The sequence below is a fragment of the Camellia sinensis genome, chromosome 11 (genome assembly GCF_055761805.1).
Source record: "Camellia sinensis isolate YWXY chromosome 11, ASM5576180v1, whole genome shotgun sequence".
Lineage (NCBI taxonomy): Eukaryota > Viridiplantae > Streptophyta > Magnoliopsida > Ericales > Theaceae > Camellia > Camellia sinensis.
In genome coordinates, this window is record NC_138971.1 from 44,022,537 (window position 1) to 44,042,842 (window position 20,306).

The 20,306-nt window shown below is 44.2% G+C and overlaps 1 protein-coding gene across 4 annotated transcripts; it reads right to left on the reverse strand.

Annotated features, from left to right (window-relative positions):
* Positions 1-1,468: 1,468 nt before the first annotated feature.
* On the reverse strand, positions 1,469-8,283 carry LOC114298278 (putative late blight resistance protein homolog R1B-14). 4 transcript variants are annotated; one of them, XM_028242805.2, is made up of 5 exons: positions 8,130-8,283; positions 7,825-8,017; positions 5,700-5,864; positions 2,992-5,618; positions 1,469-1,812 (listed from the first exon to the last, which is right to left on the reverse strand). In XM_028242805.2, exon 4 carries the CDS (start codon positions 5,563-5,565, stop codon positions 3,025-3,027), a length of 2,541 nt encoding a protein of 846 aa, XP_028098606.2. In that variant the 5' UTR covers positions 5,566-5,618; positions 5,700-5,864; positions 7,825-8,017; positions 8,130-8,283; the 3' UTR covers positions 1,469-1,812; positions 2,992-3,024. The 4 variants fall into 4 exon arrangements, with proteins under 4 accessions (XP_028098606.2, XP_028098607.2, XP_028098604.2 ...); XM_028242806.2 differs by lacking the exon at positions 5,700-5,864; XM_028242803.2 differs by having other exon boundaries at positions 2,992-5,864.
* Positions 8,284-20,306: the final 12,023 nt, after the last annotated feature.

Genomic DNA, 20,306 nt, shown 5'->3' on the forward strand with positions numbered 1-20,306 from the left:
GTTATTGAGGTCCCCTACAGATCCAAACAGAGCTACTACAACTGATGCAATCAAAGCTAGTAATGCTATTATATATAGCAGTTGCAGATCAGATATTGGTATTGATGCTGAGGGAACATCACAAGCATGTAGTCTGGTTATATGAGATAATTTGCTTGTAACGAACTCTGTAACAAACTTAGTTAGTTAGGAGTTTGGTTAATAACAATATGTGTGTGTATATGAAGTGAACTAGTTCAGTGATGTAAAGTGATTCAATATTATGAATAATATCTTTTGAAGTTTCTCTCTCTCTCTCTCTCTTCAAGAGTAGGTGGCAAAGGGAAGAGAAGAGAGATAGAACAAGAGGGGAAGAAAGTGGCAAATTGGTCATTTAAGGGAAAATTCTATATATTTGTAATTGTTTTTTTTCTCAACCCATGATCATTGTAATTTCAGTAGATTCGTCACCGATATGTAATTTTAAAGTAGAAGGTCATCATTGACTTATATCATTATGTATAAAAACTTTGTATATCATCAATCTATACAAAAATATTAAGTCCTATATCTCATCGCCAAAGGCTTGTAGTCAAATAACACCTTCCCAAGACCCTCATACGGGCTTCATTGGTCCCTATTTATCCCCTCACCTATTACGAGTTCACCTGGCTTGGGTTTTCTTGAACTTTTAACTCAACCAAGTAATCTTTATATGGCTACATTAGAGTACTCCAAAACAGAGCGTTAGCTACTGAAGCTGCAGATATGTTACAACCAATTCAAAAGAGTTTTCGAAACCTAGTCCATTCTATGATTTCTGACTCAAGACTTGTAATAAATTTCGAGCATTTTCTCAACTTTCACTTGATTTGTGACCAAATGGAATAGTCACCTTTTAGGTTGCTTGTTTTTGGCTAGTTTATGACATAAAAAGGGGAAATTACCCCTCGGTTGTACTATCAAAAAATGACTACAGATTGATGAAAAGTTTAGGATTTTAATTATTAATGTATATAAATTAACCATTTATCTTTAATTTTTTTAAAAGTGTACATTATATTGAAATTTTCCCTATAATAAACAAATTTCTACAATGTGTTTCAAATATTATCAAATCAGTTTCCAAACCATCTCTACCATATATAGCACATTCCCCCAAAACTAAAGAAGGTAATGGCGGTGTTTGGGAAGGAAATTTTTTGGTTTCTTTTTTTTTTTTTTTTACTAAAAGACAAATTGGTTATAAAACAAAAAAATAAATAAATCCAAACAAAATATTACATCAAACCTCATAATCATTTCACTTTTTCTCTCACAAACATCACATCCAACCACAAAAAAACCCAACTATCTACACAAACACAAAAAAATTCCTCCAATAATATCCTACAACTAAAAAAACCTACAAAAAATCCACTTCCGAAACACCCACAATGTATCAAACATTTGCACCAGCCAAAATTCGACGGAAAATAGGCTAAGAGAATAACAGAATTAGAGTTCACCACTAATAACAAACAAGAAACAATACACGATATGGATATCTCCAAAGGGCATTTAACATGTCCTTTTATACAACATGGAAAATTGGAATTTAATTATCAAACAAGAAGAAGAAGAAGCATGATCGCAATTACATCACAACAACAAATAGCTTAAAGTAAATAGCATTTCAATAAAATGAAATTTTAGCAGCATAACTGTTGGAATATGCAGAGCCATAACTCCAGATAGTAGAGAGAGCAGATGTTCAATGTCAGCCCATATATCGAGGATTGTGGATGTGCTTATTGAGTTGGAGTGCTTCTCCTCGTGTCTTACAACATTTCCCTGCACGAAGATAAAGTGCAATAGATGAGAGTCTATGCGAAGGGACCATGTAGTTTTTGTGATGGATTTGCCTGAACAATTTAGTTCCTCGAATAATTAGCCAGTCAATGTTCAAAAAAGCATAGAAACATTTGGATTGTCTATATAATGAATCCCATTAGCATGGGAAAATAGAGACATATATCATAATGAGGGCATTAAGAGAGAGCTAACTGAAAAGTCCTTCCAATTTTGTTTAAGCTGAATACCTATCTGAAAAACCATGGGTAGTACCAAAAACACAAAAACCAGTACAGGGCATTCACTCTGCTCAAGCAACTACTAGAAAGGGGAACTTGTTCAATATAATCATGATCCTCGATCAGAATGATGGTTTCTTGGAGGAACAATTAAGAACTCAAACAGCTAGTATCAAACATCACAAATAATCAGAAAGAACATCTGACATCTTAGAGCAAAAAATTTTGTGCTTGGAGTATCTAATAATGAAGACTTAATGGACAACTTGCAGTATAGTTTACGTAGTAACTGTTAAGAATATTATTTGGTTTTATGGAAGTCTGTCCATCTGTTTATGTAAATAATGACAAGATTCAGTAGAAGAAACTAGGCAATAATCTTTTGTCTTATAAGTTGCAGGTGAAGCAAAGCTGTTCCACAATTCAAATAAGTCATAGGTCCATAGATCAAATTGAAGTAATAAATAAGTTGTGCTTCACATAGATGATAACAAGCAAATATGATTTCAATCTTAAACCAAAGGCATTCCCAACAAATTGTTGAGAATAATATGCGAATTAGTTGGGACTTCAGCAATATAGATAAAAAGAGAAAGTTGCATGTTTTCGTATTAGAAGCGTGCCATTAGCCAGAAGTACAAATCAAGTCTATCAAAACAATATTTGCACTTCAAATCGAGAATGATTCATTGCTCTCATATTTTCGTAGTGTATAAGGCAAATCAAGCTCCAAAATCACTTTCAAAGTATAAGGCATTTGTCTCATCACCACAAAACCCAAGTAACATAGACTATTTGATAGATAACATTGTACTGGTATTTAAATAACATAATAGATTTATTGTAAAACTCAATTAAGACGCAAGTTGAATTAGTAGCTCAGCAGTAGTAGGAAAATTGGAAGCAAATATGATGGCAGAATTCTTAAATGTTTACTAACCTGTACTACTGAGCCTTGACATGAAACCACAATTTAAAGCTCTGGAGGATAAATAACGAGCTTAAGCCGACTGATTGCAAGGCCTTGCTTCTGTTGAATTTGCTTGGCGGAGGCCACAGCAGTAGAGGTGGCATGATATAGCTCTATACTCTGAAGTGCGGATACCTCCCCAAGACCAGAAGGGACTGCCTCTAGGCTTTCACAGTGTTTAAGAATAAGGCGTTGAAGTCTAGGGAAGTGGTGAGCCGAAGCCTCCCAACACACTAAATCTGTCTTCCCAATCTGCAAAACTCTGAGCAGACGAAAACCTCCATCAAGTAGCTTCCACCATTCTCCCTTGAATGCGTTATCTTTCAATTTCAACACCTCAAGCTTAGGTAAAATCCCCAGCGTAGACATATGACCCCAATCCAGCAATGTATCTGCTAAAGTTAGTTTCTTCAGATTTGGTGGGAATTTGTACAACTGAGGGAGGCTACCTCTGGAAGGAGGGAGAGGGAATGTGTCATTCAACAACTTCAACGTCACAAGCTGATCTAATTTTGTAAGGTTATCAAACATGCTCGACCCTCCCTTGTCCTCCATAAGTGTGGCTATGTTGCCTCGAATTCCTAGTTTCCTAAGATTGGGAGCCCTCGCTAAAATATCCGCCGTACAACTTTCGGGGGATATTGTCGAAAGGGTCTGCAGGTTTCTCCTAACCAAGGGGTCTTTGCCGCCCTTCCGTGCTTTAGATGGAGGGCCCCGCAAACGACTAGAAGCACTTGTAAATAAATGCCTCAGTTGCAACATTTTCCAAATATCTGCTTCCACTTTGAGATTACGCGAAGATGTTTCAATAATAATTGTTTGGAGGTTCCAAAGTTCAGAGATTGATGCTGGAAGAACTTCAAAACTACCAGAGAGGGATACATACCTCAAATGAAACAAATCTTTTATCTTGGAAGGAAAAAGTGGGAGAGAGATTGACTTTATATCAAAAACCCTAAGCAATTTGAAGGCATCATGGATGAATGACGTATGTTCTCTGCGCAACTCCCTTGATTCTGAGGCAAAGCACAAGAAAGAGCGGACGTGTGGACCAGAAGGTTTTGTAGAAATATGGTCCAAAACACGGGAATGGATACAGAGGCGGCGGTATTTGTTCAGTGCAGGGCTTAAAGACAAACTAGGAACTTGAAGAATTCCTTTAATCTCATGCAAGAAATTTTCTTCTTCAGCTTCTCTCAAACAGAGGTCGCGCAACATATCATGAACGCGACATGTTTTGATCCCTCCATTTGACCTCCTCTTCTCCACCAACACTAAATTTCTATCAACAAGATCTTCCAATTGCTCCTCTGCTGTATCTTCCAACCTTATTTCCCCAACCTGCTGGATAAACCCCTCAGCAACCCACAATTGGATCAGTTTCCACACAGGGATCTCATAGTCTTCTGGGAAAACTCCGAAATAGAGGAAGCAGGCTTTCAAGTGATATGGCAAGTGTTTGTAACTGAGTGCTAGAATGTCCATACATTGCTTTGGATCTCTAGCAACATATGAATTTACACTCTTAGCCACTTTCTCCCACCAGTCACACGTTTTGTCCTTCTTCATGAGAAGCCCTGCAATCACCACAATTGCGAGTGGTAGTCCACCGCATTCCTTCGCGATTTGCTTACCGAGATCCACCAGCTCTGAAGGACATCTTTCCCTCCGGAACACCTTCTTCTCAAGTAGCTCCCAACTTTCGTCCTCATTCAGAAATCGCAGAGGATGAGGAGGGCTATTCCTATCTGGGTTAGCATGAATAGCAACTTCTGTGTTTCGACTAGTTAACAATATTCTGCTTCTGTTGTTGTTCTTGGGAAATGCCATTTTGAGATCATCCCAAGCCTCTCTTGTCCATACATCATCCATCACAATTAGGTACCTCCCAGTCTGCAAATGTCCACGAAGCTCATCAGCTAACTTATCATCACTCCATCTATACATCTCATCGGTCAGCTTGTCAAGAGAACCCAAAATGCCAATAAACACTTCCTTTCTGTCATATTCTTGAGAAACATAAATCCATGCCCGAATATAAAATTCAAACTCAATTGCAGGATCTGTAAAAACTTTCTTAGCCAAAGTGGTCTTACCGAGACCACCCATACCAATGACCGAGACAACATCAAGCTCCTCTTTTCCTCCATTCAATAGATCAACTAGGGTTTTGGCCTCCATGTCGAAGCCCACCACGTTTTCTTCCTCTACCACCGGAGCCCTTTTCTCCGGCAAGCCTCTAGTAGAAGGCTCTCCCCGTTGTGCGACTCCAAATCCAAACGTTGGCTTCTTGTAAATGTCATCAACCTTTTGCCTGATGTTTTGGATGTCTTCTGCAACGTTGCGAAGCTTTGTTGGATAATCAATTCCATGAATGACTTTGGAGAATGTGCTTCTCGCTCTCTGCATAGCAGCATGAACGACGAATGTGTCGATGGCATCTTCGGCTGCGTACACTACGTCTCTGATTTGTCTGACAAGCTGTTTCACAATCTCATACTCGCTGCCCTTCTCCGTGGAGTCCTTGAGGAAGGCCTTCAACATGCTAAGCTCATCGTGAAGGCATACAACTTGCTGTTTCACTCCGGAAATCAAATCTGCATTGTACATCAGTAGCTGCTTCAGGTTCAACAGCAGAAAATCAACTGCGGCAGCAGCCATCCTCTCTCTGAACAAACCTGTAACAGTCTGTTTGGATTGGATGATTGGGAGAGAAAAGATACAGAAATTTTTTCGCCTTTATCACTTTTTTGGATAACTGAAGTTTGAGGATGGTTTTATTCAAATCTTGCTGTGAAACTCTTCATCTGTAGCTCTTTAAATCAAAATTGAGTCAACATCAACTGCACAGGAAAGTCATTTTTTAAGATTTTCTTTTTCCTTATTTTTAATAGCAAAACCATGGTTTCTTCGCTGAATAGCCTATATAAGTTTTGCCTACCAATTCCCAATACCAAAATAAAATTGCAGTAATTCACACAATAGCAGTCAAATATAGCATGCATGACACATCATTATCCTTCATCATCTCAAGCTCAAAAGACAGAGAACAACAAAACTATGAAATTACAGGGAGGGGGCTCTGGCAAGTAGGGGTTTCTAACAAGCACGGACAAGGATATAGATATAGATATGGATACAGACACAGGACACAGTGACCTAAAAAACGGATACAGCGGAGGCATGACAATAAAATAATTTTTTCATATACTCTTATTTGCTATGTAAATTAATGTTTCATCCACAAACATCAAAATTAACAAAAACTAATACTAATTCAATATTTTTTTAAAAATCACTTTTAAATTAACACTTACTGTTTATATATTTTTTTCTACAGATGATCAATTAAATATTTAAGCCTAAAGCAAAAAATAATAAACATTCAACATTCAACATCTAACATCCATCAAAAAGCAATAAAGAAAAGAGGACAGAAATTAGTTGGCGTGTCCCGGCATGCTCCCTGAAAACAAATTTATTAAATAAGTGGTGTGTCCCCTATGTGTCCCGTGTCCGACACCCGTAAGACACTTGTTTTGAAGAGTCGGTGCTTCAAAGGGGGTCAAGCTTTCAAGTAAGACAAATCCAGAATTCTAACTTTGGGGGCAAAAACATCATTTATGAATTTCATAGTAATAGAAATACATGTACTACCAAGACAAAATTTATAACTTTGCTATCCTCTTGCTTAACAGGCAAAAATTTACCTATGAGAACTTTTTTTAAAACAAATATCAATTTATACCAACCCAAATGATAATAATAATACCATTAAGAGCATCTCCAATCCTTCACATATTCTTTCACCAAAAGTTCTCAAAATCATCTTCAATTCTTTCATCAAATGTTCATCAAATCAAAGGATAGTCATTTTTTTTTTCCATCAAATTGAAGACTTGTCAAATACTTTATCAAATTTGAATTTCATGAAAATTTAAAAAGATGAAGCATTGGAGATGATATTTTTTTTCATCAAATTATATAAAAAGGGAAATTTTGGATAAGATGAGATTTTTTAAAAGGATTTTGATAAAAATTTGATGAAAAGATTGGAATAATTCATATCAAATCAACCTTTTTACTCAAATTTAGAATTAAATTATATGAAAAAATTGATGAATGGTATGCTCTAACTACACATTTTTTGGTCAACATAATTGAGTACAATATAATCATACAGTTGAGCATATTATTGTGTGTGCATTAACATTGAAAAAAAAACAAGCAAATATTACTTCATTTGTCTATTTACTAAAGTTAGTACGGTCATTCTAGAACACATGCCCGTTCACATTTGTAAGATCGATTACCACAAATATCATAACTAAATCTCTTTTAATCATAACTAAAAATAATAATGAATTATGACCAAACTGTACAATAAGCTATAATCAAAGACATTTCCGATCATAACCATAATAACAACAACGGATTATAACTAACATCACAATAACCATAATAATAAGAGATTATAACTAAAATCACAATAAGTCATAACAACCACCGGCATATAATCAAAGACATCTCCGATCATAACCATAATAACAAGGACGGATTATAACTAACATCACAATAACCATAATAATAACAAGAGATTATAACCAAAATCACAACCACCGGCATGACTGGGGACATGGGTGTGTGTATTATAGAATTTCACAAGTTAGTAAATGAAATTGTGCTAGACAAAAATAAAAAGCACAAATTAGACATCAAAATCTCAAACAATGTTGCTTTTAGAAGTAGTTAGTAGAGATAAAATAGAAGGGTATAGACAGAGAGAGAGACAGAGATTGATACCTGGTGAGTGGTGGGAGAGCTTGCTATGGAACGAATCGAAGCTTGCTGATGTAGCAGAGAGGAGTTGAAGAAGCTTTCACCGGAAATGGAGTGAGTCTGTACAGTTTGATCTCAGTTCAATTGGATGAGGGGTTTCCTTCTTCAAATCTTTGCTGTGAGATGCAAATCCTCTGAAGCTCTCTTTAAATCCAAACTGAGTCAATGTCGAAGTCAATCTTTAACATTATCCTTTTCTTTTTCCTTTTTTTCTAAAAAAATAAAATAAAAAATAAAAAAAAAAAAGAAGAAGGAAAAAACGCGGTTACCCAGATTGAAGAATCAAAGAAATTGCCGCGAGGTTTCTTCGCGGATTCTATATGGAATCATTTTTAACCAAAATTTCTCAGAAATAACCAAATTGTTTGTTGGTGGACTTCTCAGGACTACAATAACCCCTCTTCTTTATACGTGGGTGGGTTCAATCCAGAGCCTCCTTTGGAAAGTATAATTTTAGTCTAAAATTAAAAAATTATTAAAAAAATTAAAAATTTTATAACTTATACTAAAAAATTAAATTTTTTTATTTTTATTTCTACACATCTTTTTATAAAAAATTAAAAGTCTTTTGAAATTTATAAAAAAATTTATCTCATATTTTAGTCAAAAAAATCAAAAAATTATTAAAATAGTCTATTTTCAAACGAGGGCTCAGTCTGGAGTTTTTTTTTTTTTTTTTCTAAGGATTTATGCAAGTTATTTTTAAATTTGGTACAGAGTTGGATAAAAATTTAAAATTTAAAATTAATTTAGATGGATTTTGGTAAATATATCAAACAATCCGAACAACTCGAAATTTGAATTGTATATAAAAATATTTAATATATATATATATATATTATTAACCATTAGATGATAATAAAGTAATTTAGATTGTTAAATCATATTAAATATATATTTGAGTAAATTAGTGATAAATTCAATTTCAAAAGTATATAAGGCATTAGGTCCAATATATATTTTTTAATGGTGAGGGGTTTACCCTTTGTGAAAATAGTTTGGTGAGAAATCTTTTCATTGATTTTGGAGGATAATTTGGTTCTAATTTTACCCCTAAATTTAACTGTTGACTTTTCGGTGACTATTTGTTCAATTTTTTTTTACCTATTCAAATTTATATCTATCTATTCAACTTTTTCCTTTATTTGCTTAATTTTTTGTCCTATTAGTTCAAATTTTATGGGTTTCTCTCTATTTGTGCCTTTATCAAATTCTCTTTTCTCTCTCTATTTGTTTCTCTTTCCGCCTCTCTTTTCTCTCTCTATCTCTTTCTCTCTCTACTTTTATTTTATCTTTCTATCCATTGAAAACATCTCTGTTCAATTTTGTTTTCTATCTATTGACATACAAGCCAAACCAAATTATCTATTCAAATCTTTCTTTTTTCTTTCTTTCTCTCCATTTATTGCATTATGTTTCATCACCATCATCAACAAATAATAACAATAATAATAATAATAATAATAATAATAATAACAAACAAACAAACAAACACATCTTAGATCATCATCCTTATCATCAAGAAGAAGTATTACAAAAATATATATATATATATATATGAGAGGGTGATTTATGCTCCGGCGTTGGGCCGAGGTATAAACCGAACAGGTTGAGGGCCCAGCAGAGCATTGGGCCGAGATGATCGACTGTTCACCCGGAGATGGGCTACCAGAACTTGGGCCGGGCAGAGTTTGGACTGTGTGCTGCCCCGAACCGTGCAGAAGATGCTCGGCCAGGAAGTGACCGGTCAGACCGGGATGCTCGGTCCGAGGATTCTCGAGACCAGACAGACCGAGAGGCAGGCGCTCGGAAAGGCGCGGTCAGCCGAGGTAGTTGACTGACTGGCGAGAAGACCGACCAAAGGAGGAGCCCGGGCTAAGCTTTGCCGAGATGCCGCCTAGCCCGGTCCTTCATTCTGTTATCCGGTCAGGCGCTTAAGGTATGAAGCATGGTATGACCGAGGTAGGGCAGCTCGGCTGCCGAGCTCCAGCTATGCTGGCAGGCAGTTGAGAGCAGGTGATGAACGGCATGGTTTATGCTGACAGATGGGATAGCAGAGCCACGTGTCAGGAGATGACAGGGAGTGGATATGGGGCACAGAAGGTATATAAGCATGTCTGCGCCCCCCATACGGACAGAAGAACACATCTGTAAGGATTTCTTACACTAAAACACTCTCTCTCTTCTCTCTATCCGTCCTAAGGTGTGTGCTAACTTGACCGTCGGAGGGTTTTTCCGGCCACACACCGCCGGGTAGCTCACCATTATTTGCTCGCAGGTGATCGGACATCGACGGAGCTCGGAAGAAAGGAATACGGGCACGCCGGAATATTTGCTCCCCGTACAATTGGCGTCATCTGTGGGAATCTAGACAGACAAAACCTTGTCTTCCAGGTTCATCTGATCGCCTTCCATGGCGAACAACGACGAGTTCCCGTTGTCCGCCATCGATGGAGCCACCCCGGAGTATACCCGAAGGAGAGAGGGACCACCTGCCGTCCATCCAATGGCTGACTTGGGGACGCCCACTGGAGGACAGTCAGGTGACGCGCGGGATAAGCGCGGAAGGAGTCATGGGCATTCACGGAGTCCAGACGGTCACCGGCGGAGAGATTCACACGCCAGGCGATTGGAAAGCAAGTTAAGGGACCAAGACGCTGTCATCAGGCGGATGGCGGCGGAGATGGAGGATCTTAAACGGCATGTCAAAGGGAAAGGTGTAGCTGGAGTGGGTGACCACAGTGAGCGCACCCTATCCCGCCGTTCAGGCGGACAGAGCCAACGACATACTCAGTCCATATCTATCACCAGAAGTTACTAGGTTGGTGATTCCGACGTGCGTGCAGAAAAGTCCAGCGCGCAAGACAGCACCTACAAACCCTCACGTCCGGCGACGACGTCGAGGTATTCTTATTCAGCTCAGTCAGAGGACTTACGGGCAGTATTAAGGGAGCGGGCTCGCCGGCGCGAAGCTCAGAGAATACCAGCTTTCCAGCGGCTCTCCTATGGGGTTCATGCCAGTGAGGAGGTCGGAATGCCTCCACCCCGCCAAACAGTGACAGCATTTGAAGATACAGACCTGGCCAGGCTGAGTGCCACCCCTTTTTCCCTGGAAATAGAAACAACGCCGCTTCCGGCAGGCTTCCACCAGCCTAAGTTCACGCTCTACGACGGCAAAACCGATCCTTACATGCATGTGAGCCACTTCCGTCAGGTCATGGCCGGACATAGGCGGAATGACGGACTTATGTGCCCAATCTTCCCGTCCAGTTTAGGTGAGCTGGGCTTAAAGTGGTTTGAGAGGTTGCCGGAAGGGAGCATACAACGGTGGCATCAGTTGGCTGAAGCGTTTGTTACGCGCTTCAAAACCAACACAAAAACACCAAAGGAAGTCGATCACTTGTTAAGTGTCAAGATGGAACCGTGCGACACACTGAAGGCGTACAATTCAAGGTACTGGGAAACCTTCAACGAGATCTTAGACTGCCCGGTCAACCTTGCTATCACGCAATATAAGCGCGGTCTCCCGGTCGGACATAGACTGCGGGACTCGCTTACCATGCACCAACCGACCTCCATGGGCCAGCTCATGCAGCGCATCAATGAGCACATCCGAGTAGAGGATGATGCGGCGGCTTCCACCGTGAAGGCCACTCCGGTCGGAACAGACAAGAAGACAGCAGGCAAAGTGCACGCAGTTGGGCAAGAGTCCAGCCGCTCAAATGACCGAGCAGAGGAATCAGACCGAGGTTCAAATCGTAAAAACCGGGGTAGAGGACGTCGGAATGACCGGGATGACTACCCCCGTGATGACGTTGAGGACGCAAACAGGAGAATGAAGGCAAGGACTGGCATAACCACGGTCTTCAAGATTCCAATCTATCGCATACTTAGCGAAATCCGAGACGAGGAGTATGTCCGGTTTCCTGCTAAGTTGGGCGATGGACAAAAGGGGTACAATCCGCGGTATCGTTGTACGTTTCACCGGGAGAGGGGCCACCGGACTGAGGATTGTTTGCCTTTGCGACAACATTTGGAGGAATTGGTTGCGGCCGGGCATCTGGACCTTTACATTGATGGCGGCGTGAAACCAAATCAGGCTCCAGCCGATCCCAGGGGACAGGATGACCGAGATGCGCCACCACAAGGAGTTATTAATGTCATCCACGGTATCGTTGAACCGGAGCGCGTTTGTGAACTCCGGGGCATGATCAAGAAGGCAGAGCATATGATGGAAGTTTTGTCAGTGCAACCTGCCATCAAGAGGGGGAAGACAGAGGAGAAAGACGTGATCAGTTTCACCTCAAGGGATTTAGAGCGTATCCAGACGCCGCACAACGATGCTCTTGTCGTAACACTACGCGTCAAAGAATTTGATGTTAGACGAATCTTGATCGATCAGGGAAGCTCGGTCGAGATCATGTATTATGATGCGTTCAAACAGCTCAAACTTCGTGAGACAGACTTGGCACCGGCCACTTCGCCACTGGTTGGATTTAACTCGCAGCCGGAGTGGCCATTGGGAAAGATTATCCTGCCGGTCAAAGCGGGATCCGTGGTCAAGCAAGTGGAGTTTTGGGTGCTACAAGTGCCTTCAACATACAACCTTATCCTTGGAAGAGGATGGCTTCACGCCATGCAAGCCGTAGCATCGACCTACCACCAGGTGATGAGATTCCCCTCGGCTATGGGGGCAATCGAGGAGATTTGGGGTGATCAGGTCATGTCCAAGCAGTGCTTCGTGGTGGTCAACGGGAGCCGGGCTGCCAAAGGATTCGTTCAAATGATCGAGGGACCGGAGGACCAGAGTGTCTTGGATGATGTTGGCACCAAATCAGAAGACAAGGCAGTTGAAGAATTGGTTGAGGTGCGGATTGATGCCGAGCAGCCGGACAGATTCTTCTTGCTCGGTTCAAGTCTCTCGGCCATGGAGAGAACCGAGATGATTGAGTTTTTGATGGCAAATATCGAAGTCTTTGCATGGTCGCCCTACGACATGCCCGGCCTTGACCCAAGTTTTATCTGCCATCACCTCAATGTCTTCCCTGGCGCAAAGCCAGTCATCCAGCGAGCAAGGAGGTCGGCGCTGCATCACGCCGAGGTAGTGGCAGAGGAGGTAAAAAACTTGCTTGAAGCACGAGCAATACAGGAAGTGCACTACCCTCGGTGGATTTCCAACACGGTTGTGGTGCCTAAGAAGAATGGAAAGTGGCGAGTTTGTGTCGACTACAAGACAGTCAACCGAGCTTGTCCAAAAGACAGCTTCCCTTTGCCGCGCATTGACCAGCTAGTGGATTTGACGGCTGGACACAGTCGGCTCAGTTTCTTGGATGCGTACCGCGGCTACCACCAGATTGCCATGCATGGGCCTGACCAAGAGATCACCTCTTTCACGACTCCAAGGGGACTCTTCTGCTATCGAGTTATGCCCTTTGGTTTGAAAAACGCCGGGGCAACTTTTCAGAGGATGGTGACCAAAATGTTTGCTCCTTTGCTCGGTCGGACAATGGAGGCTTACATCGACGATATGGTGGTAAAGAGCCGACATGAGGCAAGCCATTTGTCCGACTTAACTGAGATGTTCACCATTCTGAAGAAATACAAGCTGCGCTTAAACGCCTCGAAGTGTGCCTTTGGTGTGGGATCCGGGAAATTTTTGGGTTTCTTAGTCACGAACCGAGGCATCGAAGCAGACCCTACTCAGATTAGAGCCGTGCAAGAGTTGAAGCAGCCTAGCTCGGCTAAGGACGTGCAGCATCTGGCCGGGATGGCCGCCGCGCTTAATCGATTTATAAGCCGGTCATCAGATCGCTGCCGCCCTTTCTTTCAAGCATTGAAGTCAAAGTTCTTATGGGATGACGAGTGTGACCGAGCTCTGGCCGAGCTCAAAGTTTATTTGTCTTCTCCGCCGCTGTTGGTTACACCAGAGCCCGGTGAGGACCTCTACCTTTACCTTGCCGTCTCCCAGCACGCAGTAAGTGCGGTGTTAGTCCGGGCTGAAGGAATCAAGCACCTCCCAATTTTTTACGTAAGTAAGACCTTGCTGCCGGCTGAGACGAGGTACTTGCCGCTGGAAAAGCTTGCGTTGGCAATGATGATGGCTTCGAGGAAATTGGCACATTATTTTCACGCCCATACCATCGTCGTACTGACCGAGTTCCCCCTCAAGGCCTTGTTTGAGCGCGCAGACTTTTCAGGCCGAATTTTAAAATGGGCGGTCGAGTTGGGACAGTTCGATGTGAAGTTCCAGCCACGCACCGCGATCAAAGCCCAAACCTTGGCCGATTTTGTTGCCGAGTTCTCACCTGGCACTCATCCGGTATGCCCGGTCGACATTGCCGAGGCAGATGATGAGACGCAGACAATGCCAACCGAGGCACAACCAGCTGCCGAAGGTCGCGCCGCGGAGATAGCGCGCACCATCGCCGTTCCCTCAGTTTGCACGGTAATACCTCCCGGTGCTGCGATGACAGAGTTGTGTATCACCAACCCATCCACTCTGTCCGGTACCGCATCGTCACGGGGGGAAGGAATGGTTCCTCACCGTTCCGAACTTGATGATTCGCCTACGGATTTGGGCATTCTGAACCAACTTGCTGAGTCCGGTGCCGAATCCTCAAGGGGGGAAGGAATGGTTCCACACAGTTCAGAACTTGATGATTCGCCTACGGACTTGGGCATTCTGAACCAACTTGCTGAGTCCGGTGCCGAATCCTCAAGGGGGGAAGGAATGGTTCCAGGCAGCTCAGAACCTGCGGCCGGCTTCACACCGCAACCTGGTGTTTCGCCTACGGACTTGGGCATTACGGACCAACTTGCTGAGTCCGGTGTCGAATCACCAGGGGGCACTGACTTTGAACCGGTCAACACCAAACTTGACACCGCACAGCCGAGCAGTTGTGATCCCATTGCCCTTCGCAACTCTCAGGACCCATCTGACTGCTGGAAGCTTTTCGTAGGGGACATGTGGAAGCTTTTTGTTGATGGAGCGTCCAACCGTCATGGTGCCGGCCTTGGTATCGTTCTTATATCCCCGGACGGCCTAACCATTGAGCATTCTATCACACTCGGCTTCCCGGCGTCTAACAACGAGGCTGAGTACGAGGCGCTTCTTGCTGGGCTCAAGAGCGCAATCCAAATGAAGGCTGCCGAGCTTCTGGTATATAGTGATTCCCAGCTTGTGGTTAACCAAGTTTCAGGGATTTATGAAGCAAAGGACGACAGAATGGCGAAGTACCAAGCTCTGGTCAGGGACCATATCAAGCAGTTTGAGGCAATCAGAGTCCAGCAGATTGGTCGGGAAGAAAACAGCCGGGCTGATGAACTCGCTGGCCTCGCTTCCATGATAGATAGCACATCTCCAAACCCCCTGTTGATTGACTTTCTTCCGCGGCCAAGCATTGAAAACGCCGGGCAGACGGATGTACTCTGCGCCGAGCTAGGTCCTTCTTGGATGGACCCCTTGATCTCGTTCCTCCGAGACCGGACTCTTCCAGCGGACAAGAAAGAAGCACACAAAATACGGGTGAAGTCAGAGCGGTTTTGGCTCTCTCCATCAGGCGCGTTGTATAAGAAGTCCTTCACCGGTCCGTATCTCAAGTGCGTGCACCCGAACAGTGTGGAGGCCTTCTTGTCCGAAATTCATGAAGGCATTTGTGGCAGCCACATCGGGGGCAGGTCCTTGGCCTATCGAGCTATTTCGCAGGGGTACTGGTGGCCGTGCATGCAGGCCGACGCACAAAAATATGTCCGCAGGTGCGAGAAATGCCAGAAATTCGCCCATCAGATCCATCAGCCTGCCAGGGAACTTCTTCCCCTCACCAGTCCTTGGCCTTTCGCCATGTGGGGGCTAGATATAGTGGGACCATTGCCAACAGCACCGGGCAACCGGAAATTCTTCATCGCGGCCACAGATTACTTCACAAAGTGGGTTGAAGCTGAGCCCTTGGCAACCATCAAAGAGAAAGACGTGAAGCGATTTGTCTGGCAGAACGTTGTCACACGGTTTGGTGTCCCCAAGATTTTGATCTTTGACAACGGCACCCAGTTTGACGGTCGCCTATTCAGAGGATTTTGTGAAGATCTGAAGATAGAATTCTACAACTCCACCCCGGCCTACCCGCAGTCCAATGGTCAAGCCGAAGCATCAAACAAGACTATACTGGATGGGTTGAAGAAACGGCTGGAAAAGGCCAAGGGAAAGTGGGCTGAGGAATTGCCCAGTGTACTTTGGGCATACCGAACAACCCCGCGACGTTCAACCGGGGAAACTCCATTTGCTTTGGCTTACGGCATGGAGGCGGTCATACCCTTGGAAGTTGAAATGCCCACCCTCAGAACCGAGAGTTTTGAGCCCGAGCTAAATGCCGAGGCTATTGCCTTGGAACTGGACTTAGCGGAAGAACGCCGGGAGAAAGCCCTCATCCATGTGGCCGCCTACCAACAAGAGCTCTCCAAGAAGTATAACAAGACAGTGCACTCCAGACCGTTCAAAGTTGGGGATTGGGTTTTGAGGAAGATTATGGGCAACACCCTGGTGCCAGGAGAAGGCAAACTAGGGGCAAATTGGGAAGGACCCTACAAGATCACTGGTCTGGCCGGCAAGGGGGCTTACCATTTGGAGGATCTAGAGGGAAGAGCTATACCCCGGCCATGGAATGCAGCCAACTTGAAATTGTATTATTTTTAAGCTTTACTTTCCTCTTTTTGTAAGGAAATTTTTTGGCTTGCAAAGCAGAATGTAATTCTTTTTGTCAAAATTATAGAAGTAATTTTGCTTTAGCACATGGATTCTTGTCTTAATGTTTAGAACCGAGATGGTGTACTCCGGTTGGAAGAGTTGGTGTTTTGTCCAACTTAGGATTCCCAACTGAGATGGTGTACTCCGGTTGGAAGAGTTGGTGTTTTGTCCAACTTAGGATTCCCAACCGAGATGGTGTACTCCGGTTGGAAGAGTTGGTGTTTTGTCCAACTTAGGATTCCCAACCGAGATGGTGTACTCCGGCTGGAAGAGTTGGTGTTTTGTCCAACTTAGGATCCCCAACCGAGATGATGTATTCCGGTTGGAAGAGTTGGTGATTTGTCCAACTTAAAATTCCCAACCGAGATGGTGTATTCCGGTTGGAAGAGTTGGTGTTTTGCCCAACTTAGGATCCCCAACCGAGATGATGTACTCCGGTTGGAAGAGTTGGTGATTTGTCCAACTTAAAATTCCCAACCGAGATGGTGTATTCCGGTTGGAAGAGTAGTTGTTCTGTCCAACTTGGGATTCCCAACCGTGATGAAGTACTCCGGTTGGAAGAGTTGGCGTCTTGTCCAACATGGTATCTTGTCCAAACTTAGCAACAACCGAGATGGGTATTTCGGTGCATGAATTTGTTTTGTTATGCTCAAGTGCTTCGACCATGTTATGGACTCCGGTCGACCAAGTGTTCAAATGATAAGTCATACCGAGATAGTTTGCTGAAGACGGAATTAATTACTACCGGGCAAACACTTGGCGAAAATTCAAAATTTTTCATTGATAAAGAAATTCATTACAAGAGGTGGGGACAGAGCCCGGTTACATCTAAAGTATTGAAAGCAAAAATGCAAAGAAAAGAAAACTAAATCAAGGGGGATAGATTGGTGAATTCATCATCGGCAGTCTCAAGGTTGGTGGTTGGGCTCGCTTCTTGGGCACCGGGCTCAACTTGACCGGGCTGCACTTCCACTACGGCGTCTTCAGCCTCCGAATCTGTCTCATCACTCCCTTCTTCAAGCCCCTCCTCGGCCTCCGCTTGAAGCGCACTGAATACATCATTTGCATATGGCACGAGGTAGACCGGTAGTGAAGCTTTGGGAGGATTGGCAAAAACGTCGGTGTCAGAGCCCTGGCCGAGCTGTTCGCAAGCGGATTTCCAGCCAGCCTTGAAGTATATGTCTTGTGTTGCAAAGACTTGCTTCTTGTAATTCATCTCGGCCTCGTTGAAACCCGCATTGTTGGCAGCCCGGCAAGCCTTCTTCTTCGCCTTCTTCAAAGTGTCAACCTCGGCCTAGAGCTCGGTTTGTTTTTTCTCGGCTGCATTCAGTTGACCGAGCAGCCTATTATTGTCATGGTTGGCCATCTCGAGAGAAGCTTTAGCCCGGCCGAGCTCGGCTTGAAGGCTTTCAACATGGCTGGCAGTGTCGTTGGCTTTCTGCCTAAGCCGGTGGATGCGCTCCAAGACCAAATGTTGTTTTTGAATGGCCTGCACAAAGAAGCAAAGTACATCAGAAAGGGGACCGAGCAAGAAGGACCGAGCAAACACTTGTTAAATGTTAAAAAGAACGCCGACTTACCCTGGCCATCGACTTCACGGAAGATTTTACCAGCCGGGTGTCAGGGACGTGGTCACTGCCTACCACGTCGCCCGGTAGGAGAAACGCTTTGGAGAGATCGAAGGCAAGCAAATGTTCTTTGTCTGCCTTGATCGATGCAGTCGCCGGGATGTCCTGCCCCCGGTGCTTCAGCTGAGGACGCCAAGCGGGCAGGGGAGCCGGAGTTTCAGCAGGATGTTCGGTTGTCAGCTCGGTGACAAGCTCGGCGGAGGGATCTGCCCTTGGTCTTTTTCCAGCCCGGCGCGCTTCTCTGGCGGATTGCACGGCAGTTGGAGCTGGAGAAGCAAGGGCTACGACGGCTGCACTCGATTGACCGGCAGCCGGGGAACGGGTGGTGACGCTCGGTATCTCGGCTGAGGTCGCGGTTAGAAGGTTTTTGATCCGAGATCTTTTGGCCATTTCTTGCTCGTCGGTTAACCGGATTAATGGGACGTCTGGTAGGGTTGGATCTGGAGGTGGCGAAGGAGCTCTGAGGAAGTCAGTTACTCTACTCCGGCGCGGAGCAGAATATCTGTAAGTCGGTGTGTAGCCGAGCAAGTCGTTGCAGTCTCGGTGACGGTACCTAAGCACGGCCCGAATTGCCTCGACGTTGGGGAATTGGTAGTTGGCTTGCAAGGCTTGGATAGCTGCAAAAGAAACAGGGAAACCGATTAGTAAAACTAAAGAATAAAGTTAACCGAGCAAGTTTGAGTGGCTTACATGAAGAACCGAAGTCCTTGCTTATGAACCAGCCCGGCACCTCGGCTGTTTCGTAGTTGCCGGACACCCAGAAGAAATCATCATCGTGCATATCTTTGTCCGGGGTGCCGGTTACGATTTTTTCCTTGCCCGGTCTTATTTTCAAGTAGTAAGCCAGGCCGTCACCGGTGTGGCCCATTGTGTACTGCCTTAATATCTCGGCTAGGCCTAAGTTGGTGCCTAGCCGTTGGTTCAATTCGTGTACGCCGTTGATTATTCTATATGTGTTGGTGGACACCTGTGTGGGTGCCAGCCCGGTTCGGCGGAGGAACTCGGTTATGAGAGGGTTGAGTGGGAAACGAAGACCCCCTTCAACGATGGATAGCACGGTGAAGGGGCATTCCTCCCTACCCCAAGGCGTGGTCTCTTCTTCGGCCAGCTCGAGATGGACGTCGGCCGGGACGCCGTAGTCCTCTCTGAAAGCGGCTAGCGCGGCCGGAGTATCCACAAGGAAGCGGAACTTCCCCATTTGTGGCCGACTTACTATAGCCCGGTTGATGGGTTGGGCACGGTGATAAATTGTTGCAGCTCGGTCCTGAGAGGTTCAGGAATGACAGGGGTCCCCTTGGACTCTGCAGGAAAAGGATGGTAAGTGTAAGTGTGGGGTTTCGCTAAGAGAGCTAGACTTCAGCTCGGTCGGTAAGGGGGCCAAACTACCTCGGTTGTCTGATTAAGGAGCTCGGTCGCCCAAGCAGACCTGATGTTAGCCCGGTTAAGCGACCAAGTCCTTTGGTTATCTCGGTTTTTGCCATGATTGGAACAAACACGTTGTTTGCCCGGTTTGGCTAACTTTTCGGATCAAAAGAAGGCCCAGAGCCCGGTTCACCCCAGTTCTTCGATGTTCTTCAGGAAGACGAAGAACACCAAGAACAGTGGGAGGTTTAGGACGTTTTCTATGGTCTAAGCCCTAAAAGCTACGTTTTTGGGTCCTAATGTGTGCAAAATAAGAGCAAATAGCAACATAAGAGAGATTAGGTATCTTACCTGTGAAGGGCTGAAGGTGTTCTTCCCAAACACGAAAAATGGGAGGATGGCAGTCGAGCTTGGGCTTGAGAATCGACAGAGATGGAGGCAGCAGTAGGGAAAAAATGGAACGATGGAGGGCGAGTTTGTACAGGCGAAAGAGACCGCCCAAATTTAAAATCTGACAAGAACGGCGGGTTGCTTCTCGATAACCAATGGGAGCACGCCACGTGTCCCCATTTATGGCTTTGGCAGGACTGAAGCGACGGGTTGAAAAGACGAAGAGCCAACCGAGCTACTTTCAATAAGAATAGGTCAGCCGAGGAATATAACCGGTCAAATCTGCGGACGATTACGTCAACTAGCTCGGTCGAGTCTTGGCATCT